Here is a 27,600-nt window from a genome sequence, read left to right as displayed (position 1 = left end):
AGGGTACCTGCCACATGTCACAGGAGCATTACCCTCGCCGCCGCCTCCCAGCTGGCACCCAACCTCTCATTTACCCCCGCATTACCCTAGCGCCTCGCAGGGGTCTGGCCACGAAGGGAGGGCCCGCGGGTGGCCCACGAGTGGCACGAGGTTCAGCCCTTCTGTCCCAGCCAGGTGAAAGATGGCTGGCTAGTTCAGGGGCGAAGGAAAAGGGGAAGGCGCTCACTACGAAGTAAGCGCTTGGGGCCAGGCGTGGTGGTTGTGGCCCGAGCCCGCTCGGTGTCCTCCCTGCCAGGGTGACCGTCGCGCTGCGAGGCCCACGGGGAGGGGGCGGTGCCAGGCTGCGCCCCGCCCCTCAGTCTCCACCTTCCCCCTCCCTGCCCGGCCCCGCGCTACCCGGTACCGCGGGCCGCTCGGTCCCAGTCCCAGGCTGGGCAGCAGGGCTGCCATCGCCGAGGCTGTTGACAACGGGCCGCCGGAGCCCCGCGGACCGGGCCGGGCAACGAAGGCAGCTGGCACCGAGACACCTGTGCGCACAGGTGAGCGCTGGACGGGCGAGGGGCGGGGCGCGCAGGGGACAGCCAGCTGGGAACGGGGTCGCTGGGTGGCGGGGGCAGGGTAAGAGGGAGGGAGGAAAGCGGGGGCTGGAAAGGGATGGGGGTGGAGGTGACCGTGGGGAGGGCAAGGTGGAAGGGGAGAGAGAGACAAAACCTCAGAGTGAGAGCTATTAGCCGGGGGCTAGAGACGTAATGAACAGCGTCCTCTGCTCATAAATCAAGGAAGTAAGGGGAGGGGCCTCAGGCTCACCTGGTGGGAGACCAGCACCTGTTTTTAAGCCCACCTCCCCTTAAAAGGCCTCTCCCCTCCAAGGCCCTGCCTACTAGAAAGGGTGGGTCTTCCACCCAGGTTTAGGAAAGGGGAGAGAGTTCCCTGGTTTACAGCTCCAGAGTGGAGCCCCCAGAGACTGGGCAGAACTAAATTTAGTGGGAAACCCAGAACTGCTTTTGCTGGGCTGATCTCAAAAGACCCTACCTGACAGCTGTCCCTACCTCACTGACGTGTGTGGCCAGGAGTGTCTAAGTAAGGGGCGTGCAGATTTCCCAGTAAAGGGAACAGAAAATACATATTGTAGACTCGTGGCCTGTTGTGCTCCATTGCAACTAGAAGTTATGTAATCGGTGTGAATCTCGAGTGATTGACACTCCTCCAACATTATTTTTCTTTTTTACTTTTTTCAACTATTTAAAAACATCAAAATTGTCAAATATGATGGAACATACCTGTGATCACAGAATGCCAGAAGTTGAGGCAGGGGAATCCAGGGTTGGGACCAACTTAGGCTGGGTTATATGGCCTGGGCTACATAATGAGACCCTGTCTCATCAAAACAAAATCAAAACAGGAGCAAAAATAAAACCCATCCTTAACCCATAGGCTGTTCCTACATGAATGACCCACTTGATAGTCTCTAACCAGCTCTGCCTCTCCCCAACCAGAGCTTCCCCGGAGTTTGATCCAGGCTAGTACAGGAAAGGGGGCATGTGTCTAGGTATATGTGGAAACCTTACTAACTGGGGATATCCAGAGCTCCAGAGATTTTCTGTGACCTTTGCTTCCAGCTACTCTTAAAACTACAGCATCCAGGCCGGGCGTGGTGATGCACGCCTTTAATCCCAGTACTTGGGAGCAGAGGCAGGTGGATCTCTCTGAGTTCAAGGCCAGCCTGGTCTACATAGTGAGTTCTACGACAGCTGGCGCTACAGGGAGACCCTGTCTCAAAAAGACCAAAAAAAAAACCTACAGCATCCTTTGAAGTCAGTATGGGAACATTACCCAAATTTGAGGCAGAAGAGCCTACCCAGCATACACCTGGATCTATTCTACCCTGACAAAGTTATAGATAAGACACCCATGCCTCTCACCCAAGTGATTATACCTTTGGCCTCTCCTTCCCCACTCCATCTTCTTGTCCCCCTTTTTTGTTCTCCAACATGTTGCTACCACTAATCCAGCCTGGCCTTTCAGTCTTACAGAAAAAGGGATGATCCCTTTCTCTTGGACATTGGAGCTATGAACCTTTGGAGGTAACTCAAGAGAAGAGATGCAGACCTTTGGTCCTCCAAATGAGGGCCCACTTCAAGGTCTGGTTGCTTCCCGAATTGAAGCTTATGGGGGTCGTCATCGGACTTCTGCCCAGAGCACTGTTGGGACTCTCTATCCCCGAGGAGGCCTGGTGTTGGTGAGTCCAGGCTGTGCCCAGAAGGTGATCTGGGTGGAGCAGGAGGGAGGACACCCAGGCTTTGAAGTCTGTCCCCTTACAGTTTCATAGGCTGCTTCTATTCTTGTCCCTTACCCTCCTCTGCTTTCCGGGGCTGCAGGGGAGAGGAGGGCAGTGCCCAGGCCAGGATCCCAGGACTTTCACACCCAGCCCCAGACAGTAGGGTGGGAGAGGCAGAGAGCCCTGAGAAACCACGCCCACAGCTGTGGGAAAAGGCACCTCGGAGTCTTGGAGGAGTTGGCATCAAGGGCTCGCTGAGACGTGCTAAGTCCAGACTGAAGAAGAGCAAAGGTTCAGAGCGTCACCATTCTACCCACCCAGAAGTCGAGAAGTGCCTTGGACCTGCCTCTGGCTCTACCTGCCTGACCCACCTCCAAGCCTGGTGGAGGAAAGGGGTGTGGAAGCCAGGGCTTTGGTTGTCCCTCCCCTCAGTGCTTCCTCTACCTTAAGAACAGTTCTAATTATGACTGGGGGTATCCCCTGCCTCCCTAGAGGATTCCACCCCTGGAGATGGAGACTCTCCCAAGCAGAGAGCGGGAAGGGACACAAGGAAGTATATGGAGTAATTCAGGCCAAGGCAGACAAGGAATGTGACCAGGCCTGCCCTGGGAGGAGACTTGTGGCTATGGCTTCGACCTCACAGAAAGGCAGCCACTCCTGGTGGCATAGGACACTGACTGCAGTCCCCAGGGAGGAGGCTGCACCTGTATGAGCTCTTATTCCTGTGGATGAGGGAGGCTAGCTGATCAAAGGGGAAGAACTCAGAATACAGCATATATCATGCACTGTCCCTGTGAGTGCCCTGCACAGAGGGCATGTATTTATGTGGGCAGATGCTGGGTACCCACCACAGAGTCCAGGCATGTGTTTGCCTGTGCACCTGCTCTGCAGGAGGCCCCAGCTTCTACCCCCAGGCTCCCTCAGGAGCCAGGCAGGCATGCCCCTGCCCAGCTCAACTCAGCCTCCCTGGCAGCAACTCCTGTGACTCAGGGCAGCAGAAACTCATACCAAACTGGTTTGATGGGAGCAGAGAGCCAGCCTAACTTGCAGGAGTAAGGGATAATGTCCATAGCCAAGTTTGAACCCTACTACTTCCCTAGTACTTCTGGTACCCTTAGAACTTCCCCTGTCCTTTCCACCCTCAGGATCCCAATCTCCGTCGCCTCCAGCACTATGTCCCTTTTGCCAAGGGATCTAGTCAGGGTCGAGGTCTGACCCCTCTGCTGCTACGAGAACCAGAGTCAGAGAAGAGGTTTGGAGTCCATTTATCGGTTGGCCCACCACACTCCCCCAAACAAAAGGTAAGGGTTTCCTCTACTCCTGTCCCTATGATCACAGCCCATTGTAATGCTCTTCAGAGACAGTGAAGCCCAGCAACCCCTGGACTGAGAGCTCTGAGAGGGGAGCCTCTCTTGACAAGCCCCTATCCAAAGACAGACAATTCTCTACTTGGTCGATGTGTTGGATCCCTTGCTGATTCAGAGAATTTTTTTTTTGATGCGTATGAATGTTATGCCCGCCTGTATGTAAGTGCACCAGTATCATGCAATGTCTGAGAAGGGCAGAGGAGGGCATTCGGTCCCTGGAACTAGAGTTACAGACGACTGTTAGCTGCCATGTAGGTGCTTGGATTTGAACCTGGGTCTTCTGCAAGAGCAGCCAGTGCTCTTAACTGCTGATCCATCTCTCCAGCCCCCTAATTCAGAGACTATTAATATAAAACTTCCAACTTTTGAAAATTACCGTCTATTCCTAAGTCTCCCCCATCATCCTTCACCCTAGCTGTGAATCTCACTTCTTTCCTCCAACACCATGTTAAGAGTAGAGTAAGGTTCAGAAGGCACACTTTTTGATACTAAAAAGAAATTATAAATTTTAAGGTATGCTGATTCATAAGTATCTCCACTTTAAGCCAAGCACAGTGGTATGGCCCACAGGAGGCTGAGACAAGAAGGCTGCAAGTTCAAGATGAGCTTGGGCTACATAGTGAGTCCCTGTCTCAAAAAAAAAAAAAACAAAGCAAACAGAAGCTTGTCTATTTTATGGATACATGTCAGAATGTTACCTGGGACCATACTTTCTTAAGTTTTGTTCTGATTACTACTTGAAGGCTCTTCTGGAATGGGTGTAGCTCAGTGGTAGAGGTCTTGCCCAGCATGCAGAAGGCTCCAGGTTCAATCCATAGCACCACCAGAAAGTAAGTTTAAAAAAAAAAATAGTAGGGGCTGGAGAGTTGGCTCAGCAGTTGAGAGCACTGGCTGCTCTTGCAAAGAACCCACGTTCAGTTCCCAGCACCTACTACATGCCACCTAACAACTGTTCTAACTCCAGTTCCAGGGGATCCGACCCCGCTTCCTGCCTCTACAGGCATTGCATGCTTGTGGCATACTAACAAAAATATACATAAAATAAAAATAAATTTAAGGGGCTGGAGAGATGACACGGGTGCACTTACATGTAGGCAATACATTCATACACATAAAATAAAAATAAACTATTAAAAAATAAATTTAAAAAAAAAGTTTAGTTGGGCAAGGTGGCACACACCTTTAATCCAAGCACTCGGGAGGCAGAAGCAGGCAGATCTTTGTGAGATCAAGGCCAGCCTGGTCCATATAGTGAGTTACAGGCCAACTGGGGCTCACTATGTAAACCAGGCTGGCCTCGAACTCACAAAGATCCACCTGCCTCTGCCTCCCAAGTGCTGGGATTAAAGGCATGTGCCACCACGCCTGGCTAAAAGAAAAAAATTTTAAGTAAAAATCTTCTTTTAAAGGTCCCTCTGAGAAGTCTGACTCTGACTCTTACTCCTGTTCTGAATCAGGAGACCCCTAGATCTCTCTATGGTCAGGGAGGCTCGCTCAAGTCCCCTTGTCCAGGGATCTTTATGCAGACCAAAGTATATCTCCTTTCCTGGGTAATTACGACTCCATTCACACCATCCAGACACGTGTATACATGTGTGCACACCCAGCACCTCCAGAGCCTGGGCGCGCGATGTTGAGGATGTGTCTCTGCTCTCTTAGGAAGTCACCAAGGCCCAACTACAACTAGAGAGGAGGCTGCATACATTCAGCATGTTTGGGATACCCCGCCTTCCCCCTGAGGACCGGAGACATTGGGAGATAGGAGAAGGTGGTGACAGTGGCCTGACCATTGAGAAGTCCTGGAAGGAGCTGGTGCCTGGACACAAGGTGGGCCTGAAATGGTTGTATATCCCCAAGATGTGACACACACACACCTCACTTCTGCCCCGGAAAAGGCAAAGCCCTTGGGATACAGGATCTAGTGAGAAAGGCCTCTGGAGAAACTTTTATCTTGCTCAAATCCCAGCTCTTCCCCCTACTAGTATAACCTTGGTTAAGACAGAGATCAGGGCTGGAGAGATAGTTCAGCTGTTAAAAGTACTGGCTGCTTTTCCAGAGGACCCCAATTTGATTCCCAGCACCCATATAGAGGCTAACAACCATCCATAACTCCAATTCCAGGGGATTCAACACCCTCTTCTGGCCTCCTTGGGCATTGTACACAGGTGGTGCACCTACATACATGCAGGCAAGACATTCCTACACATAAAATAAGAATAAATAATTTTTTAAAAGACGGAGAAGCTCTCTGAGCCTCTGTTGCTTCATATGGAAAGTGGGAATGGAGCCACCTACAAACTGGAGGAGTGTTAGGATTTAATTTTTTTTTTTTTTGTATGAGTGTTATGCCTACATGTAAGTATACCCATGTCGTGCAGTGCCTATGGAGGACAGAAGAGGTCATCGGATCTCCTGGAACTAGAGTTATGGATGGTTGTTAGCCACCATGTGGGTGCTGAGATTCAAACCCCAGTCTTCTGCAAGAGCACCAGTGCTCTTAACCACTGAGCCATCTCTCCAGCCCCAAGATTTTAAAAAGTTCATGTGTAGAGGGACCAGAACCTGTAGAGCAGATCTAGCACTTTAACAAACGGTACCTGCTCTTGTCAGCGTTCCCCAAGTGAACCAGCACTGTCCCCCTCAGGAGATGAGCCAGGAGCTTTGCCACCAGCAGGAGGCACTGTGGGAGCTCCTGACCACTGAGCTGAGCTACGTGAGAAAGCTCAAGATCATGACTGATGTGAGCCACCCTCAATCCCACTCTCTCTGGTCTTCCTGGGTCTCTTCTATTATTTCCATTCTCACAGAGCAGAAGAACTGAGGGTGGGGATGGAGGGGCAGGACTCTAAACCACTTTTTTCATTTGAGACCTGCTTGGGATCAGGGAAGAGATGCAGAAGTGGATGGGGTTGGAGGGACCCTGAAGGAGGGAGGTCAGGTGCTGAGCCACTGTCTCCCTCCCTGCCTTTAGCTCCTGGCAGCTGGTCTACTGAACTTGCAGCGGGTAGGACTGCTGACAGAAGTGAGTGGGAGCCTGGTACTTGGGGCGGGGGGTCGGGGGACAGCACAGGGAGCCCTCCAGGCTGCACAGTCTGAATTCCCACAGCCCCATTTTCTGGTACACCCCTGCCCTTTACACTTCCTGTTTGCACTAGACCCCAGCAAGCCACAGTCCCTCAGCTTCCCAGGACTCAAGGCTGAAGTGCCACAGGGGTGAAGAGACATGTGCCCTAGGATCTTCCAGGCTACAGTCAGGCTCATCCCTCCCTGCCCAACACTGTTATTGAAGCTTAAAGTCCTCACCTGTCCCTAACAGCACTATGTGACAATGACCAGACAAAGGTCTGCTGCTAAGTTCTGCTCATTCCTCCAGGTGTCAGCTGAGACCCTGTTTGGAAATGTCCCCAGCCTGATTCGAGCCCATCGGAGCTTTTGGGAGGAGGTGCTGGAACCCTCCCTGGAGGAGACTCGCACCTCTGGCCAGCCTCTGGACCCTGTTAGCTTGCAAAATGGCTTCCTGACAGTGAGTTGGGAGGATCAGGAAGGGCAGGATGGGAACAGCCCAAAGGGATCAGAGGGGGTTTACCCCACCCCAAGTGCAAAATATCACCTCATTGCCTTCATTTATTCCACAAGTGTGATCTGTCCCAAAGGTTCTTTGGTCTTCTGGAGACCCTCATGACATGGAATATCATTACCTCATAGAGGGCAGGGACGAGCTCACCAACTATACAATCTTTATTTCCCCTCCTCCTTGTTCTTCTTCCTCCTCCTCCTCCTCCTCCTCCTCCTTCTCCTCCTCTTATTCTTCCTCTTCTTCCTCTTCTTCTCCTCCTCCTCATCTTCCTCCTCCTCCTTCTTTTGAGACTAGCCTCAAACTCAATCCTCCTACCTCAGCTTCCCAAGAGCTGGGATAACAAGTATGTGCCGCTTGGCAAAAATCTTAATTATTTCTTTGAGACCCATCAGCAAATAGCAGGGTGCAAGAATGAAGCAAGGCTCGGGGATGCCTGGAAGACTTGCAGGCTTGGGTATAAAAGGCCACCGGGGTACTCAGAGTTTGAAGTACTAAGAGAAAGTGAGCTGGCCTGGGGTTATACTTTCTTCCACAGTACTATTGGACCTCCAGGAAGTGGTTGGGATGGGGTGCAAAGGTAAGGGAACAGTTTCCTGGTGACTTTTGGCATCCCCTTCCATCAGAGCAGGACTTCTAAGCAACCTTTGGGTAATAGAAACAGGAGCTGAATAGAAAGTGTCCTGAAAACACTTTGAATTATTGATGGCAGGGGAATGAGTCCAGAAGAACAAGGCACAGACAGTGACAAGGACAGAACAAACTCCAAAAGCAGCCAGGGTCTGCTTCTCAGGGCACATCGCTCCTCCCTGGAGCACAGAATGAGGGGCCTGGCTTTGGGGGACATCCTAGGATGAGCCTGGCAAGGGCTTCACTAAAGGACTATATGAGACTCTCTCCTCAACCTACCCATGTGTTGTGCAGCCAAAGTATTTGTGACTCTCTCCCACCTGCCCTGTATCTGTCCCTTCAGTTTGGCCAGCGCTTCCAGCCGTACGTCAAGTACTGTCTGCGAGTGAAGCAGACCATGGCTTATGCCCGGGAGCAGCAAGACACAAACCTTCTGTTTCACACCTTCGTGCAGGTGGGGTGCCAGAGAACAAGGGGGGAATTGTACAGATAGGCCATGCCCAGGCTCCAGCTGGGTACAAGGCTGAGGTAGTCACTGGAGGTACAGGTAGGAGGGTGAGAATACCTGAGACTCCTGACTTCTACCCATATTCCCTGCAGTGGTGTGAGAACCACAAACGCTCAGGGAGGCAGATGCTGAGTGACTTGCTTATCAAACCCCACCAGCGTATCACCAAGTACCCACTGCTGCTCCAGGCTGCACTCAAGAGGAGCCCTGAGCCCCAAGCCCGAGAGGCCCTGAATGCTATGGTAGGTGCTTAGGTGGGGCCAGGGCCCTTGGGAGTGAAGGGCTGATGAGAGAGGGGTGAAAACTAATCTCCAGAGTCCCCAGAGAGTCTTATTCCTTATATCGCACTGAGTGACTAGGCGTGTTTTAGAGTGCTGTGGCTGTCACTGATTGGGTGAGTAGGCTATGCAGAGCAAGGGTTTGAACTACACTGCCTTCTGCTTGTCCCAACCCAAGACTGTAGCTGTGGAGTCCTTCCTGCGACACATCAATGGGCAGGTCCGCCAGGGTGAAGAGCAGGAGAGCTTGATGGCTGCATCCCAGCGCATCGGACCCTATGAGGTGCTGGAACCCTCCAGCGAGGAGGTGGAGAAGGTGAAGAAAATGCGAGGCCAGAGGGGAAGAGGATGAAGGGGAAGCCTGGCAGGGAAAGGACAGGAGCCAGAATATTCTCTGAGTGCTACAGCAGGGTGTGCCCACCATCCCTTCCTGTGGGGAGAGCCCAATGGGTGGAACAGAGAAGAGTAAAAAGGAGACCCTGGGATGGGGCTGTTTGCTATGGCTCCAGGGGCAGAGAGGAGATGCTGGTGGCAGTTCAAGATGCAGCCTGGGCTGGGATGGAGAGGCATATACCTGCATGGTGCCCTGATCCCCTTTCTGTTTCCTCTCTGTGCCCCTCAGAACCTGCGCCCGTTCTCTACTCTGGACCTGATGTCCCCCATACTAGGGGTTGCCTCTGAACACACCAGGCAGCTGCTGCTGGAGGGACCTGTGCGAGTGAAGGAGGGGCGAGAAGGGAAGGTGAGCGAGCCATGCACAGGAGTGAAAAGATGGGAGGCAGAGTCAAGGGAATAGAGGCATGGAGGAGCAGGGCAGGAGGCAGTGTGGGCTTGGGAGATGGCTCCGTGGGCAAGACTGCTTGCTCTACAAGCATGAGGACCTAAGTTTGAATCCCCAGGATCCCAGTAAGAAACTGGACATGGGCACTGGAGAGATGGCTCAGTAGATAAGAATTCTTGCTGCTCTTGCAAAGGACCTGAATTCAGTTCCCAGCACCCATAGTCAGGCAGCTTACAACTGCCTATAACTCTAGCTTCAGGGGATACGAAACTGTCTTCTGGCCCCTGCAGGCACCTGCACTCACATGCACATGCCTATTTACCTACCCCCCCCAACACACACATGCACACCCACAGACAGTACATATACATGCAAACTGGAAATAGGAGAAAGTGTGGTGGGCAGGGTCAGAGAACACGTTTCTGGCTGAATTCTGGCTGAGTACTGACTACTTGTATAACCTTGAACCAGTCCTTTCCCTGCCTAGGAAGTGAGATATGGAACCAAACTGACCCCCTCCCAGCTCTAGCTCTCCACAGCTCTGCACTTGTCCTTGTGCTACTGTGCATCTGCTAGCGAGTTGGGATCCCTGACCAGCCCTTCCCCCAGCCCTGGCTGATCCTGCCTCTTTCTCCTGTACTCCTTCCTGCAGCTGGATGTGTACCTGTTCCTCTTCTCCGATGTGCTCCTAGTAACCAAGCCTCAACGCAAGGCAGACAGAGCCAAGGTCATCCGTCCCCCTCTCATGCTGGAGAAGCTTGTGTGCCGACCACTGAGAGACCCCCGTATGTCTTTCTTGCCAGAGGAGGAAGGGTCGGGAATGGGGGTCAGATAAAACCCAGCCCTTAAAGCAGAGCTTCTTCTTCATGCAGACAGCTTCCTGATGATCCACCTCACAGAGTTCCAGTGCGTCTCCAGTGCCTTCACTGTGCATTGTCCTAGTTCAACAGATCGTACACAGTGGCTGGAGAAGACCCAGCGGGCTCAGGTAGGTGACAGACAGGCTTGGGGAGGAGTGGGCACCCACCCTTGGAGCTTAAGAATGGTGTCACACAGGGGATGAGGAAGGCAGAGAGGCTGGGCTGGGTGCAGGTAGAGACAACCATCAGCACCCTAGGTGCTTTCCAGAGGGGAACAGAGCCCAAGAAAACCTGTAGCCAGCTACCAAGCCAGCTACTGAGAGAGCCCAAGGCATGGCACACCCTAATGTCTTATCCACCCTGAAACAATTAGCTTCTAAACTCTATCTTCCGCTCATATACCCATGGGGCACTTTCTGGGTACTGGCACCAGGGCTAGGTGCCAGTAATCCAGAAAAGAGTAAAATCACCATTCTGACTCCAGGAGTCTGTCCTGCAGCCCAGTTAGAGTAATCAGAGTACAAATATTAGAAGCAAGTTTGCAGAAGAGAACATGAGAAAGGGGAACAATGCCTTCTGTCCCACCTGTCCACTGGGAAAGGGATGGTGCAAGGGAGATGGGGGCGCAGGTAACTATCACACCAGAGCTGCAGTGGAGCGTTGGAGATGTAGGAGTATGTCAGGGGAATAAGGCAGGAAGGGAGGGGCATGAAGTACGAGGGCAGACAGGAGGCAGACGCTGCAGGATCATGCCCATCTCTGGATACCATGCTAAGAACTTGGACTTTGTCCCATAGACACAGTGGAGCCAGTGAAGGTTTTCAACAGGGTAGTGACGTGAGCAGATTTGTGTGATGAAAACAGGAATTTTGAAAGCAGAGATAGCAGTAAAACTGTGTTAGTTACCACAAACTTGGTGGCTTAACACAACAGGAACTGTGCTAGGGTATAGCTCAGTGGTGGAGTACTTGAGTACCATGACCAGCGCCCTGGGATTAATTTATCCACAAAAACAATAGTCAAAACCAAAACCAAAACAACAAACTGAAACAGTCCTTTACAGCTATGGAAGCTGGAAGTTCAAAATCAAAGTGCTGACAGAACTGAGCTTCCTGTCTAGACTTTGGGGGAGAATCTGTGACTTCCTGCTTCTGATGACTCTAGTGGTCCTTGACCTGGGGCAGCATCCTTCCAATCTCTGGCCTTCCTCTCTGTATGCCTGTATCTAAGTCTGTCTTTCCTTTATCTTAGAAAGACACCATGCATTAGATTTAGAGTCCACCCAAAATCCAGGAAGGTGTGGTCCTGGGATCCTTAATTGAGGACCCTTTCACATCACTAAAACGTCTTTTCTCAAGCAAGGTCACATTTCTAGCTTCTAAGGGTTGGTTTTCAGACCTATCTTTTTCAGGGCTGCCGGTCAACCCACTAGGGCAGCAGAATGACAAAGAAAGATGGAGATTTGAGTTGGGCTCTTTGTGTCTTGTTTGTTAGCAGGGCTGGGGGTCAAACCCAGGGTCTTGCCCATGCTAGGCAAGTGCTCTACCCCTGAGCTCCACCCCCAACTCCACGTAGTAATATTTAAACTCGGTTATTTGCATATGTGTGTGTAGTGTATGCCTGTGTGTGCATGGTTGTACTTGCATGCACGTATAGAGGCTAGAGGTAACTTCACATGTCTTCCTTTATCACTCTGGGTTTTTTGTTGTTGTTTGTTCTAGAAACAGGGTCTCACTGTGTAGCTCTGGCTGTCCTGGAACTTACTATGTAGACCAGGCTGGCTTCAAACTCACAGAGATCCAACTGCCTCTGCCTACGGAGTACTGGAATTTAAAGGTGTGTACCACCACATCCAGCCTGAGACAAGGTGTTTCACTAAACCTGGAGCTTACCGTTTTGGCTAGACTGACTGGCCAGTAAGCCCTTGCCATCTTCCTGTCTCTACTCTCAGTGCTGGGATTACAGGGGCATGCTCCCATGCCTGATAGGTACTGGAGACCCAAACTCAGGACCTTGTGCTTACACAGCAAGCACTTTTCCCTCTAAGCCATCTTCTCAGACTTGTAATATTTACTTCTGTTTTTGTTTTTGTTTTGTTTTTGAAACAGGGTCTCCCTATAGCCCCAGCTGGCCTGGAACTTGCTATGCAGACCAGGCTGGCCTCCCAAGTGCTAGGGGATCAAAGGTGTGCACCACCATGCCCGGCTCTGTAATATTTACTTTTAAACAGAAACACTTTGAAATTGAAGCCAAATGGAGATATCTTAGAAGCTTTAGGAATATGAGGACGTGGGACTGGCACTCAGAGAACTAAGGTTGAAAGATTTGTGTCCTCCAGCTCTGCGCAGCATGCCTTCCTGAATAAGATGGGAATAAGATTGGGGGGGGTCCTAGGAAGCCAATGGGACTAGAATAGGAGAGACATGAGGTATGAGGGTGAGGGGCAGTGTTTTACCTGCCCTGCCCTGTGCTCCAGAACACCCTTTCTGCATGGGAGGGGCTTCTCGCTACACATCTTGCCAAACCTGAGCACAGGTACTCTGAGGCTGGACTGATAGGCTCTGACTCACCCCAGTGATTAATGGAGCTTTCCTGAAGGCAGGGGGGCCTGCAGAGCACTAGGGGAGGAAACCAGAAGCAAATGTTTGGTCCTAGAGCCCTTGCTCCACAGGACAGAGGAGTCATTACCGACTGCAGCCTCTTCTCATCTCATCTGACTTTTCCCCTTCTCTCTTCTTCTCTCTCCTTTTTAAAAAATTTCTTTTTATTTTATGTGTAAGTGCACACATGCCGTGCGATGCCTTCGGAGGCCAGAAAAGGGCATTGGATCCCCTGGAATTGGAGTTACAGATGGGTGTTAGCTGCCATGTGGGTGCTGGGAACCAAACCCAGGTCATCTGAAAGAGCAGTCAGGGCTCTTAACAGCTGAGTCACCTCTCCAGACCTCAGCCTCTTTACCACCACATCCTCTGAATTTTTTCCTCTTCTTTGAGTCCCAGTCTTAGAACTTCTCCCACATTCAAACTTTGGGATTTCTAGGAGCCACTAAAAACTGCTAGTGTTTATATGCAAAATAACAGCCCCTGAGAGTCTCTTCAGACTGACAGATGGAGGGTCACTTCTGTTCTATGAGCAAACTGTGTAGTAAGGCTCCCAACCACCCAAAGTCTGAAACACTGCAATTCATTTCACTATTCTTGTCTCATACCAAATTCTTCTGGAACTCTCTGCTGAACTACCATCACTCTTCACATACCAGAGGAGGGTGGAGCATCTATAGCATTCCCCAGAGATTGGACTTTCTCTCCCTCCCCGTGAGAAACACTGGTGAGACTTCTTCCTTGAGTGTCCACCAAGGTGACTTACACCGTAACAGAAACTGAGCTTCTCAAGGGGGCAGAGACTGAATCTTGCCACGTGTCCATACTTGGCAGCTAGGAAGAAGACAAGGAACTGGTGAAGGGAACAGAAAGAGCCCTCAGAGGTAGAGGCCAAGAAGCAAAAGTGGGGCTGACTGAAGAAGGGTAAGAATCAGGATCTGGGGGCTGGAGAGATGGCTCAGCGGTTAAGAACATTTGCTGTTCTTCCAGAGGACCTGGGTTTGATCCCCAGCACCCACATGGAAGCTAATAACTGTCTGTAACTCCAGTTCCAGGGGATCTGATGCCCTCTTCTGGCATATGTGGGCACTGTATGCACAGGGTGCACTTACCTGTATGCAGGCAGAACACTCACACATAAAATAAATATAGTAAGTTTAAAATAATCAGGAGCTGGAAAAGAGGCCTGAGCCCACTGCTCTTGCACCCACCCCGTGTTCTTAGCGAGTTACTCACCTCTCTAAGCCTGGCTTTTATCTAGGGAGCCTGTGATAACAGTAACTAGCAGGCAGAGAATTATGTCACCAGTTTGTCACAGGCCCTATACGTCAAGGGCACTCCACAAGCGCATGTCATTGTTTTGCTTATTAGAAAGAAGTAAACCAGCTGTTGTACTGTGTTCCTGTAATCCCAGCACTTGGAAAGTTGAGGCCAGCCTGGGCTACATAGCAAGTTCCAAACCTGAGCTATATAGCAAGATTCCGTACCACAAAATGAAGAAGGGAAAAAAGAGGAGGAGGGGGAGGAGGAGAAGGGAAGGAAGGAAAGAAAAGAGATATATGGCAGGTGGTGCAGAGAAATCTCAGTGTTGGTAGCTTAGAGAGTCGAGGTGCCATCTAGAGATCCCTGATCATCCAGTATTTCTGGGAGAGTGGGTGAATATGCTGTGCCCAAGGGACTGCAGGGAGAGGAGGAAATCTCTCTGGGTTTCTCCACAGGAATAAAGGTTTAAGAATCCTGCCAGGGAGCCCCACTTCCTTCTTCAGTTTTTAGGGTGTCACACTCTGGCTCTGCTTTTCCAACACTGCTTGCCTTGACTCTCTTGCTGTAGCCAAGAAAAATCCCCCAGGTGATGCTGGGCTTTTGAGGCAACTGGAAGCCCTGTGCCCTGGTACCTGAGGCTCCCCACTCGTGCTCTTCCAGGGGAGGGGCAAGTTTAGTGGAGATGCTGGCATCAGGTGTTCCTTAAAGAACCCTCCTTTTTCGTTTCATTCTTTCCTTCCACACTGCAGCCTGGGCATCCCATCACAAACTTGAACCTGGGGCATGTGGAGCAAAGAACATGACATTTCCTCAGAACAAACAGGCTGCCAGGCCCATGGCCATTCTTTTAGCTCATTCCTTCCCTTACCCCACACTGAGCTGAGAGATGAGGCCTGGAGAAGAGGGAGGGGACATGGAACCCAGCACTGGTGTTAGTTTCCTGCCCCCAGATTCCATCCCCTATTCTGGCCCAGTAACTGGAAAGCCAGGGAAAGGAGCGTTGGAGCTGTCAAGCTGATATCATTTTCCTATGCCTGTCCAACCTTCCTCCAACATGTCTTGTCCTGACCCAGCCACCCTCATGCTCCTACAGAAGCTTTGGGAACACCTGGGCATCTCAGAGCTGCTATCTCACATTCCTCAAGTGAAGGAGAAAGTTCTAAGACAGAACCACCAGGCTAGACTGGCATCAAAGAATCAGAACAGAGCATTGTGTGGGGCAGAGGGAGCATTTGAGGTCCCCTGCTGAGCCAGATGCAGCCCCTTAGTTGCTGTGGTGATGTGGATGCTGGGGAGGGAGATAGAAGACTTGAGCCACAGCCATTTCATTACCAGCTTAGAAGCACCTTTGGATTCTTTCAAAATTGTTTTTGCTTATTTTATGTGTGTTTTGCCTGCATGCAGTGCCCATGGAGGCCAGAAGAGGGCATTGGATCCCCCCTGGAACTGGAGTTACAGATGGTTGTTAGCCACCATGTAGGTGCTGGGAACTAAACCCAGACCCCCTGCAAGAACAGCCAGTGCTTTTAATCACTAAGCCATCTCTCCAGCCCACATTTTAGTATTTTCATAACAACATGGCCACATCCATGAATACGAATGCCCATGCTGCCTGCAGGAGTCAACTCTATGCTCCCTCCTCCAATACTAACATCTCACAGTAATTTCTCACCCAGCTTTTCTTCTCCCTGCCCATGCCCACTTCCCTTCAACAAGCTGCTGCATCTAAGTCTAATCTTCTCATCTGTAAAATGGGCTTATGGCCATGCCTCTGCATTGCAGAGCAATGATGTGTGACAAAGAACCCCATGCACATAGAGGTACTTTGCAAACCACCTCTCAGCTGTCACTTTTATTCTGTATGACAGCTCCGAAGAAAGAACAGACATGTCATCTTCTCTTCTATCTGGGGACAGTTTTACTTCCACCTCCTCCTGAAAGACAGAAGAGTCCTCAGCCTAGGACAAGCCTGCCCCTGCCTACCCTCTCCCCTCTTGGTCCTCCAACCTTCAGGGCGGAAGCCAAGGTGATGGAAGAGCAATGTGCTCAAAGGGGCAACCCAAGAAACAGTGCTGTTCAGAGCCCTTACATCGCCCTTCTCCCAATCAGGGAAGGCTTCCTGAAAGAAGAGGCACACCTGAGGGCTTCCCAGGATACATGGAAATCGGGGAAATCATAGAGAAGGAAAAGGAACTTGTTATTCACCCCAGGCACCCACAGTACCAGTTCTGCAACTCGGTGACACCACATCTTGGCACCAACATACTCCCTTCCTGTGAGAGGTGTCCCTCAGATGGTCACTTAACCTTCAAGTACCCACTTCTCAGTAGGAAAGTAATTGTAAACACCTGTGCCTCAGAGGGGTAACACGACGACTGAAGATAGTGTAGGTAAAGCACTTAACACAATGCCCAGCATACAGTAAGTGCTCAATAAATGAGAGGCTCATAATAATGAAAGTCCCTCCCCCAGGCCAACCTGCAGAAGCTGAAGACTGAGGCATATGTTCAACAGAAGAGGGAGCTCCTGGCCCTCTATCGGGACCAGGACCTGGAGTCCCCGAGTACCAGGCCCTCCACGCCTTCCCCGGAGGGCTCTCAATGCAGCGCTGAGGGGAGGTAAGACCCAGTGTGCCACCAAAAGAGGGGAGCCACCAGTGGGAAGGAAGGAGGAGGAGCTCAAAAGGCTGAGTGTGGCAACACGGCCTTAGGGGACTTAGTGTAGGGATAGGAATGTAGGCTACAGGCTGGGGTAGAAAGGGTGGGTAGCCGCCCTGTAAAAGGATGTGTGAGACAGCTTGTAGTGTCAGCCAGCTCGGGTGCACACAGGGTAAAGGAAATGAAGCTCAACTCCCCAAGGAGAATAAGAGGGTCACCCAAGATGAAATAGTAGAGAAAAGAGGAATCCATCGCTGGATCCATTCAGCAAATATGTGACCAGCTGCCTGACATGAGGTCTGGACCAGGTGCCCTGAATAGAATAGCTTAGAGAAAACCCAAGCTCTTTTATTTTTATTTTTTTAATTTTAATTAAGTCAGGGTTCCCTGTAACCCCAGCTGGCCTGGAACTCACTATGGAGACCAGACTGGCCTCGATCTCACAGAGATCCACCTGCCTCTGCAAGTGTTGGGATTAAAGGCACATGCCACCACTCCAGGCCCAACCTCTTTCTTACTTGGTTGGTTGATTGTTGTTTGTTGAGGCATAGTCTCATTATGCAACCCTGGCTGACCTTGAACTCCTGGCATTCCTCCCTCCTCAACTTTCCAAGTGGTGGGATTACAGATGTGTCACATGCCCAACTCAACCAAGGTTTTTCATAGAATACATTCTAGCCAGTGAGGGTTGGAGAAACAATCACAGTGTCTTGTAAATGAGACAGGGAAACAAGTTTGGAGGAGGAGGCATTTCTGGATAGAATAATAAGGGAGATTTCTGGTGCTTGAACTTGATTGACTCCTAAGCATCAAAGCCTAACTTTTTGCTTTTAACCATAGGACTCTTGAGTTCACCACCATCATCCCCCACCTAGTGGTAACCGAAGATACGGATGAAGATACTCCCTCTGTACCAGATGATACCTCAGACTTTAGCTATGGCACTTTGATTCCAAGCTCCCCCAAGGATTCCCATTCCACCCTGAGCCGGCTCCGCCCCAAGGCTCTTCGAAGGGACCCTCGCCTCACCTTCTCTACCCTGGAACTCCGAGACGTCCCTTTGCGCCCCAACCCGCCAGACCCCCAAGCTCCCCAACGGCGAAGTGCCCCAGAATTGCCAGAAGGGATCCGAAGAGGGGGCAGTCTTCCCAGAAGAGACCCACCAACCTGGTCTGAGGAAGAAGATGAGACTTTGGCACCAGGAAATGTGGTGGTAGAAACGCTACACAGGGCCCAACTTCGGGGCCAGCTCCCCCACTCACCCACCCATACTGACTCTGCCGGGGAGAGCCCCTGGGAGTCCTCAGAGGAAGATGAGGGGTCTGTCTCCCTGAGACCCCGCCGCCACCTGAGGGCTGAGGACATGCTCAGGGAGATCAGGGAAGAGCTGGCCAGTCAAAGGATTGAGGGAACTTCAGAGCCCAGGAATGGCAGGCCTCGGAAGCTGACTCAAGCCCAGCTGCAAAGGATGCGGGGACCCCACTTCATACAGCTGGATACCCCTCTGTCCACATCGTAAGTGCCCAAGGGAAGCTACAAAGAGAAGGGTGGTATGGATAGGGGAGAGGCAGCATAAAAGGACAGCAGTGCAGAGCAGGGACCAATGCAGGAGCGGGGGCTCAGCCTCCACAGTCACCCCACTCTCGCGTTGACCTTGGCCTAATGTACCTGTCTACTTCCTTTACAGAGAAGTGTGAGGATCTTTGGCAAGTCTCTCAGAGGAACTGTCTCCCCAAGAGTGCTGGTCACTACCCGGTTCCTGGACTCTACCTCAAGAACTACTCTTCCCACCAAGAAGCCTGACCTAGGCACCTGCCTCCTGCTCTGTGGATTCTGGAGGTCAAGAACTGTAAATTTATGTATCATAGACACACTCCTGAACCCCATATAAAATTATTCAGAAACAAGACTGTTTGGTCAGCACTAGATGAGGGGGGAAAAAGAGACCAGGGAATCACAATGCATATGTCAGCTGGCATCCCACCCTTCAGGTCCTAGTGTCTTTGCCCAGCCTCTCTGGATTATCCACAGACCACTCTCTCCAGAACCAGCGTTTTAATTTCAGGGTTTTAGTGTATTTACAAAAATTCATGGGAGACCCCATTGTTCCGTGTTTGCCCCTGCCTTGGACAGCTGAGCTGTGTTTGTCCAAGCAGAGGGTGGCTGAGTTTCCATTAGTGTAATATAATTGATACAAAGATTGCTTATTTACTGTGAAAAAGGTCCAGGTACCAACCAAGGGCCCCTGAACCACCAGCCTTGGCTGGGCCCTACTGCACCCCAAACAAACATGAGGTATAGTGTCCCTTTCCTTCACAACCACCTGCTCTGTTGCTCAGCCAACAGCAAGCAGACAGATGGCACATTCTCGCCGCCCTGCTGGCTCAGGAGCGGTCCTCTGCAGCTGAGAAAAAGCTATGTACAACGAGTGGGTAGCACCAAGGAAGTTGCTGCCAGCTCGAGCCTGCCCCTCCAAGGTCCTTCCTTTCCCTTATCCAAAGAGGAGGTTGCAGGGCATCTTGCAGGACCGACCTTCAGGGATGCCTGGAGGGGAAGCAGCAGCCTCCAGAGCAAGTCCATCCCGGTGGCCGGGGGGGTGTGGCCTCATCACGCGAGGTGGGGCGCGGGGCTTCCCAGCGCCTCCTGGATTTCATCCAGGCAGCCGAACAGGTCCATGTCGCAGAGCACTCGGCCCAACAGGTCCAGCGTGGCCTCGTGTCGTGGCGTCCGCCGCCGCCAGGCCTCCAGCATACTGTAGTGCGCCTCGCGCAGGCAGCGAATGTTCTGCAGTTCCAGCCGCTCGATCTCGTGCTCGTTCAATCCTAGGCGCCGCATGAACTCCTTCCAGCGAGATGGGGGCACGTGGTCCACCACCGTGTACAGCGTGACGGGGTCTGCAGCTAAGGACAAGGATGGTGCGTCTCCAGCAGGAGCCCCATCATTGCACCCTCCACCCTGCCCAGCTCCCACCAGGAGTAATGCCCTGCCAGGGAACCCAAACTCACCATCAGGACGCCGAGGATGGGAGCTGTCTTCCCACTGCTGAACAGCTGCAGGGGCTGGCATGGAGGCCAGGGATGGGTAGAGGATAGGGTCAGCACATTGGGTTGGGGACAGGTCCCTGAGAGGTGACACAACCCTGAAGTTGGGCCAGTCACTGGGGTTGAAGGTGGGGCTGGAAGTGAGGTGGGTACTAGAGATGGGACTGAAGGCTGGGGTGGGGCTAAAGGCTGGGGTGGGGCTGAAAGCTGGGGCAGGGGCTGTGGTTAGAGGCTTAGTAACAATTCCTTCAACATCCCCCTGAAAGAGAAGACACCCACTTTAGTGGACAAAGGAAAAAAAGAGTCCCACCCGCTTCATTCTTTATAGGAATGGAGCCTCCCCCCAGTACCCTGCCAACCCATTCCAGGTAATTTTGGAATTAAGAATTGGAAAGGGACAGTCAGGGAAGCAGGGGTAGGTCTCTGGCTTCCTCTTACCTCTTTCACAGATGCTGCTTTCCCACAAACTGAGAGAGAGAAAAAAAAAAGCATCATAAATTTCACTTCCCTCTCAACCTATGCACCCTGGCCTTGGGGACTTGTGGTGTCATGCCTCAGGGCCTATGTGGCCCCAGGGACAAGAGAATTACTAATGCAATATGACTTCCCACTCACCATCCAGGACCACCCCCTGCCCAGAGTCCTCAACCCTGAACAAAGGAGTCACTCCTCTCCCTCCATCCTACCTACCCAACCACCTCCCATATCCCCACCTTTACCCTCCCAAAGGCCCCACTCACTGATGGAGTAGAGCTTGGATTTCCACCGGCGATATCGGCACATTAAACTGATGAAGATGAAAGATAAAAGGCAAAGACCAAGGAAGATCACCAGGGGCAACAGCACTGTGGTACCTGTAGACAAAGTGTAGGATGCTCAGAGGGAGGCCACAGAGATGGGGTGTGCATGGCCTAGGTAGCCAGCCAGTGAGCATGGACCCTAGGCCATTTTTCCTCACCTGAGTCTGGAGTGCCTTTATTTTGAAGTGGAAGCAGGCACAACTTCATACACTCCTGGTTTTCCTTACACCTGAAAGAGACAACACTGGTGAATAGCGGCCTCCCACTAGAGGAATACAGAAAAAATACAGAAAGATTATCAGAAATTCTTTGCTTTATAATTGTTTTGCTGTCTCCTAATATAATGGAATTTAACTTATCTTGAGAACTGATACAGGGCTGGAGAGATGGCTCAGCACTGGCTGCTCTTGTAGAGGAACAAAGTTCGGATCCCAGCACCACATGGTGGCTAACAACAGTCCCTAACTCCAGTTCCAGGGAGATCAGGCATTACATGACATGGGTACACTTAACATACATGCAGGCAAAACACTCATATACATAAAATAAAAATAAATAAAATGTAAAAACACAAGAGCTGATGTAGATGAAATAATCATGGAACCATTTAATTTTACAATTAGAAGGGGTGTTGGAGGCTGGACAGGGTAGTGGTGCATGCCTTTAATCCCAGCACTCAGGAGGCTGAGGCAGGAGGATCTCTGTGACTTCAAGGCAAGCCTGGTCTACATAGTGAGTTCCAGGACAGCTGGAGCTACAAGGAGACCCTGTCTCAAAAAAGAGGGGGATTCTTACAAAGGCTGTGTTGAGAATCAGTAATGTCAGCACTTGGGAGATGGAAGCAAGAGGATTAGTTCGAGGTCGTCCTGGGCTACATAGCAAGTTCAAGTTCAGCCTGGGCAACAGGAGACCTTGTCAAGGAAGGAAGGAAAGAGGGAAGGAGGGAAGAAGGAAGAGGAAGAGCTGTGTTGATAAGTTTAAAAATGGTCACAGGGCTGAGATTATACCTCAGTGGTAAAACACATGCCTATCGTGCAAAAGGCCTGGGCTCCAAAATCAATAATAAAATCAATTTAAAAGCAGTCAAGATCACTGTATAAATTCCATCCCAGTCATTGGCTAGTGATGTGACATAAAGAAGCCATTTCACTTCCACACCTCGGTGTCCTCATGGAGCTCCCCCTCTCCCCTCACTCCCCCCAGCTCTCCCCTCACTCCTCTCTCCCCTCTTAGGATTTAGGATTAAGTACTTAGCCATGACATAGGAAGTGCTTGGTAGATTGTAGCTGTTGGTGAACTGATAGTTTATCACTGTTTTTGCTGATGGGCTTGTAGCACAGAGAGACTTATGGCTTGAATCTGGAATGTCCTCCCAGGGTCCACATGTTGAAGTCTACTGGGAGGTGGTGGAACTTTTGGGAGGGGGAGTCTAGTGGAGGAAGTTAGGTCACTGGGGGCATGTCCTTGACCCCACCCCCACCTCCTTTCCCTCTGCCTCTCAGGAGGCATAGGCAAGAGTAACTGCCTATGAAGTAACCAACTGTGCTCCACCATGTGCTCTGACCATGATGCTCTGCCTCACCACAGGCTCAAAAACAACAAAGCCCAGGGCTGGAGAGATGGTCCTCGGGTTAAGAGCACTGACTGCTCTTGTAGAGGACCTGAGTTTGATTCCCAGCACCCACATGGCAGCTAACAACTGTCTGAACTCCAGTTCCAGGGGATCCGATGCCCTCTTCTAACCTCCACAGGCATTGCACGACACGGGTACATTTACACACATGCAGGCAATACCTCATACACATATAATATTAAAATAATAATAATAAACAACAAATTCCAAACATCATGAAGTAAAACTTCTGAAGCCATGAGACAGAAAAAAAAAAAAAAAAAAAACACACAAAAAAACAGAAACAAAAAAACCCTTCCTCGTTTTAGGTTGATTAACTTAGATATTTGTCACAGGCCCAGAAAGCTGACTAACACAAGAGGCTGAAGAACTTTTTCTTAGATGACATTACGGTTTTAGCACCTGGCTTTAGAGAGGATAAGTCATGCGGGCACGACAGGTTTTTGCTTAACACTGGGGCAGCCCAAGAGCCCTCCATAGAAACTCCTAACATGTTGAGAGCTGCCACAACACGGTGCGGAGTGAGACAACTACATTGGGAGACCCAGAGGAACTTGAGAATGGGAGTTCTCAATAGAAATCTGGTAACAGAGAAAGGCATTTTGTCTACCTCAGCAGCTCAAGATGAAAACCCACATGGGATGGGTGTATGAGCTCTTCTGAGATGAAACAAGTGGGGAAAACAGAAAGGAAGCAGCTTTGTGTCAGGTGCTGTTATAGGTTGTTGAGTCTACTGATTTTCTGGGGTTTGGTTTGCAGTCCTGGGAAGCCAACCCAGAGCATCACATATACTAGATAAGTGATCTACCATTGAACCACACTTCCAGCTTCACCCTCTTTACCTTAACGGTTAAGAAAAGTAAGACTTACGAGATTTACAGACAGTAAATAGGTTGGCTGGAATTTAAATTCAGGTCAATTCAACTATGACACGCTGAGTTACTTCTTTACAAGCAAGTGTATAAAAACAACCTATGTGGAACCACAGGAGTGAGGAAGGCTGTCAAGACATCTTGGAGGGAAATACCATATTGACATGTGCATCAAAGTTAAGATATCATCAACAGTAAGGTCACAGTGGTGCTCACCTCTGATCCCAGTACTAGGGAGGCTCAAGCAGGAAGATTTATAATTCAAGGACAACGTGGGCTACATGGTAAAATCTTGTTTCAAAAAACAAAAGCAGAGCCAGGCATAGTAGTACACACTTTTAGTCCCAGCACTCGGGAGGCAGAGGCAGGCAGATCTCTATGAGTTCGAAGCCAGCCTGGTCTACATAGTGAGTTCCAAGCCAGCTGGGGCTACAGGGAGACCCTGTCTCAAAAGGACCAAAAAAAAAAAAAAAAGCAAAGCAAACAAGCAAAAGGTACTGTTCTTTATACACACACATACATGTACTCAAAGCTGCCAATTGTTACCATGATAATCATTTGCCACACATAATCAATTGTCAAAATATATTTTTTATTTTATGTGTATGAGCCTGCATGTGCATGTGTAAGTGCACCCATGTCATGCAGTGCCAGCAGAGGTCAGAAGAAGGCATCTGATTCCCCCAGAACTGTAGTTACAAGTGGTCATTAGCCACCATGTTGGTGCTGGGTACATAATCAATTGTAAAGTGCAGTCTGATTTCACAGGCATAAAGGCATACATTCTAGAATTGGTGAACTACTGTGGATCCCACTGTCCAAGAGTCTGAAAACCTGTGTGTGTGTGTGTGTGTGTGTGTGTGTGTGTGTGTGTGTGATCGTACATGTATAGGTCTGCATACCATGGCCCATGTGTGGAGGTCAGAGAAGAACTTTATGGAATAGTTTCTCTCCTTCTACCTTTATGTGATTTCTCTGGCCTGGAACTTGACATGCAGATCAGACCAGGCAGGCCTTGAACTCCTTGAGCTCTGCCTGCCTCTGCCTCCCAAGTGCTAGGATTAAAGGCTTACCCCACCACTCCCAGCAAGACTTAACATTTGAGGAACATGTTCAAGGAAGGGGAAGAACTACCTGATTTGATGTAGAATCTCCCACTCAGCCAACTGTAGAAACCATGAACACTCTGGGTGTCCCTGCTACTCTGCTAGGGGCACTCATCCATAGCTTCCTATCCACCCCAGTTCCCAGGTCCCCATTCATCTGTAGCAGCTGGTGGGTACTCACTGATCACAAGAGATGCACTTGTTGTTGCTTAGAAAGAACCCTGCATGGCAGGTACACACGGTGTTCTGTTTCTCCTGACCTGTGAGGAGAAGACAGCACAGCTAAAGGAAGCCCGCCTGTACTGAGGACCAGAGGGAAGAAAAGGGGCAGGTGGAGGTGCCAGACAGGAGCTCGGGGCCACAGGCTGGGGAATGGGAAGAAGAGATGGAGAAGGGGTGCAAAAAGGTGAAAACCTTCCTCCGGAGATATGGGCTTTTCCCAGGGAGGGGAGAGAGTCTGGGTTCAGGTGAGTGGTGCTCACAGTGGATATTCACGGTGCCATTGAGGCAGAGGCTGCAGTCCATGCACTCGAAAAGATTATCACTCAAGTAGTGCTGGAACTGATTCTCCCTACAGCCACACACGGTATCCTTGTCCACTCTGCAAGGAGAAATCTCCACCTGGAACATTTCTGAAGAAGGAAGGAAATGGGGCATGAGTCTTGCATCCTTTTTCCATGAAAATCCCGACAACCCCCACCCCCACCATGTGCATCTGTTTTTGCATCATACACACTCACGTACACACAGGCCTAGGCCTGCATGTCATGTGTATCCCCACCTATATCCACCAGCACAGAGTTGCCACCCCCAAAAGCATGCGCGCGCGCACACACACACACACACACACACACACACTCACTCACACGTGTACATTCCTTTTCAGACCATGCACATGCTAGAGTCCTGCCCACTCCCAAGGCTTGCCTTTCCGACATGACTTGCAACTGAGGCAAAATTTGAGGTGGTTCTGGGAAGCGGTAAAGGTGCCTTTTCCACATTCTTTGCAGACCGTTTCCTGGCCTGGGCCTGGACAATCATCATACAAGTAGGTTCCTACGAATGGGGTCGAGAGCTGAAGAAAGGAACTCCAGGCTTGGGAGTCCAGCCAAGACCTTCCTTGAGTTCTCTAGTAGACAGAAGGAAGGGCAAAACCCAAGACCAGGAGAGAGCAGAGTTAGGGGACTCCCAGGGACCTAAATTCTAGAACATCTCCAACCAGTGAAGGGAGTCTCAAGGGAACTCATGGCTCTCTCTTTCTCCTACCTTTGTGGCACTTAGTACAGCAGACGGAATTATTCAGAGGATGGGTGTATTTTCCGGGTGGACATAAACTATCCCTCTTCTCCCGATCCCCACCGGAAGGAACCAGTCCAGTGACCCCTGAGGGGTATATCACCACTAACAGAGCCAGGAGCACCTAGGGAGGAATCAGAGAAAGAGAGGGGAGGCCATCAGGGCAGCAAATTGAAATCCTCCCCAGCTCACATTACTCCTGAAGCATTCTCCTTTAGACAGAGAGGTCACCATGCAGGCCACCAAGTATTTACTTGATCTCTGCTTGTTCCAGATGCTAGCATCTGTTTCATCAACTTGATGACTAGGTTCCAAGCCCCAGCTGTATTATCCTTGTCAGTTCCCCGAAACAGCTCACAGAGCTGACCAGAAGGAAGATGGTCAAAGAATGTTTAGTTATTGCTGTTGTGGGCTGCAGAGCTGGGGGTAGAACTCAGAGACTCACTCAGTACCATTGCACTACAACCTTCCTGCCCCACCCAGGGAATGCATTCAGAGCCAGAAAGAGTGGATTGCTTCAGTTACGGCTCCTTCTTCCAACAAGCAGTCCTAAAGATCAGGGAGGCATTTCTGTATTTGGTTGCAAGCTTCACAGTGTGTCCATTCATAGACATTCAGAGGTGAGCCATTAGGATCTGCAAACCTTTCTGAATTTTGTTATACTGATAAAAACTATTTTGAAAAAAAAAATCAGATTGGGGTAGGGTGGGATGGATGCTGGGGTGATGGCTCAGTAAAGTGCTTGCTGTGCAAACAAAAGAACCTGAGATCAATCCCTCCCCAGCACCTACATAAAAAGCCAGGCATGGTGGCATGCACTTGTAATCCCAGTGATGGGGAGGCAGAGACAGGCAGATCCCTGGAGTTCTCTGGCCAGTCAGCCTAGCTGAATCGTCCAGCCCCAGGTCCCAGTGAAAGATCAAAAAACAAGGTGGAGGGGCTGGAGAGATGGTTCCGTAGTTAAAGGCACTCACTGCTCTTCCAGAGGACCTAGGTTCAGTTCCCAGCATCCACGTGGTGGCTAACAACCATCTATAACTCCAGTTCCAGACGATCTGACACCCTTTTCTGGCTTCCTCAGGCGTTGTACGCATGGATGCACTGACATATATGCAGGCAAAACACTCATTAAATAAAAATAATAAAAATTTTTAAAAACTACAAACAAAGTGAACAGCACCTGAGGATCCTACCTAAGGTTGACCTCTGACCTCAATACACATCTATACACCCAGGTATGACTACAGAGAGAGAGAGAGAGAGAGAGAGAGAGAGAGAGAGAGAGAGAGAGAATATCAGATGGGGATAGAGGCAAGTGATACCACAGAAACAAAAAGAAGATCTGTCTGTCTGTCTGTGTGTGTGTGTGTATGTGTGTATGTGTGTGTGTGTTGCTAGGGATGAAACCAAGGGCATTACACAGGCCCTGAGCCAAACACTCAGACAAGAATTCTTTTATATATTTATTTCAAGTCTTGCTCAGCAACCTATCCATTCCTCCCACAGCTAAATTTATACATATATCCCAGGCTGGGATGGGGATATCAAAGCAAAAGTCCAAGGATCAGGGGTATGGTAGGCAGGTAAGAAGGTTTAGGTAGGGACAGGAGTGGGCAAAGCCATGCAGGTTTCACATAGCTAGAGCTGGTCAGAGTTGATGATCAGACTCAGATGAACAGCATGTCAGGAACTGAGGATGTACCAGGAGTCCCAAAGCCCTTGACAGAGCAGGGCATTCTGGAAGGCAGGTTTCATAGTCTTGGCAAAGCCCACAAAATGATTCTCCTGTATGTACACAGCTTCAGTCTGGAGTAGGCCAAGCCAGGAGTCAGTTTAGCTTCAACTTAGACTTTACTCTCTGAGCTCTTCCAACTTTGGGTTTTTCCTGAGCCTTCATTCTTTTTTTTTTTTTAATTTTATTTATTATTTTTATTTTATGTGTATGTGTGTAGTATTGCCTGCATGAAATGTGAGTGCACCCGTGTTGTGCAATGCCACGGAGGTCAGAAGAGGGCTTCAGATTCCCCTGGAACTGGAGTTAAGGACAGTTTGTAGC

At 50.3% G+C, this 27,600-nt stretch overlaps 2 protein-coding genes across 4 annotated transcripts in view; one reads left to right on the top strand and one right to left on the bottom strand.

The window, feature by feature from the left end:
* Positions 1–452: 452 nt before the first annotated feature.
* On the top strand, positions 453–19,001 carry Plekhg6 (pleckstrin homology and RhoGEF domain containing G6). 3 transcript variants are annotated; one of them, XM_029559803.1, is made up of 16 exons: positions 453–539; positions 2,026–2,239; positions 3,424–3,579; positions 5,305–5,472; positions 6,290–6,385; positions 6,617–6,667; positions 7,019–7,168; positions 8,193–8,303; positions 8,450–8,599; positions 8,814–8,918; positions 9,258–9,377; positions 10,069–10,201; positions 10,289–10,404; positions 16,612–16,757; positions 17,637–18,311; positions 18,484–19,001. In XM_029559803.1, exons 2-16 carry the CDS (start codon positions 2,102–2,104, stop codon positions 18,491–18,493), a joined length of 2,325 nt encoding a protein of 774 aa, XP_029415663.1. In that variant the 5' UTR covers positions 453–539; positions 2,026–2,101; the 3' UTR covers positions 18,494–19,001. The 3 variants fall into 3 exon arrangements, with proteins under 3 accessions (XP_029415663.1, XP_017651652.2, XP_029415664.1); XM_017796163.2 differs by having other exon boundaries at positions 8,814–8,951; XM_029559804.1 differs by lacking the exons at positions 453–539; positions 2,026–2,239; positions 3,424–3,579 and having other exon boundaries at positions 5,396–5,472; positions 6,256–6,385; positions 8,814–8,951.
* Positions 18,837–27,600, bottom strand: part of Tnfrsf1a (TNF receptor superfamily member 1A) — a 15,566-nt gene continuing 6,802 nt past the window's right edge. The window contains exons 2-10 of the mRNA XM_008825433.3: positions 25,515–25,668; positions 25,176–25,304; positions 24,731–24,880; positions 24,430–24,508; positions 20,796–20,866; positions 20,578–20,691; positions 20,276–20,304; positions 19,802–20,096; positions 18,837–19,696 (exon numbers count right to left, since the gene is read on the bottom strand). Of these exons, the coding sequence (XP_008823655.1) occupies positions 19,404–19,696; positions 19,802–20,096; positions 20,276–20,304; positions 20,578–20,691; positions 20,796–20,866; positions 24,430–24,508; positions 24,731–24,880; positions 25,176–25,304; positions 25,515–25,668 (1,314 nt within the window). The 3' untranslated portion in view covers positions 18,837–19,403. The remainder of the gene's footprint in view (positions 19,697–19,801; positions 20,097–20,275; positions 20,305–20,577; positions 20,692–20,795; positions 20,867–24,429; positions 24,509–24,730; positions 24,881–25,175; positions 25,305–25,514; positions 25,669–27,600) is intronic.

This window comes from Nannospalax galili, unplaced genomic scaffold (assembly GCF_000622305.1).
Source record: "Nannospalax galili isolate Female #2095 unplaced genomic scaffold, S.galili_v1.0 scaffold589, whole genome shotgun sequence".
Lineage (NCBI taxonomy): Eukaryota > Metazoa > Chordata > Mammalia > Rodentia > Spalacidae > Nannospalax > Nannospalax galili.
Note: the sequence above shows the minus strand (reverse complement) of the source record. Positions and strands in the feature narration are given on the sequence as shown.

Excerpts from the sequence above, each read along its gene's own strand:
- Plekhg6 (XM_017796163.2), top strand. The coding sequence starts at position 2,102 with ATGCAGACCTTTGGTCCTCCAAATGAGGGCCCACTTCAAGGTCTGGTT. Across the intron at positions 5,473-6,289 it reads AGCTGGTGCCTGGACACAAG|GAGATGAGCCAGGAGCTTTG; the intron begins GTGGGCCTGAAA and ends TGTCCCCCTCAG. Across the intron at positions 10,405-16,611 it reads AGAAGACCCAGCGGGCTCAG|GCCAACCTGCAGAAGCTGAA; the intron begins GTAGGTGACAGA and ends TCCCTCCCCCAG.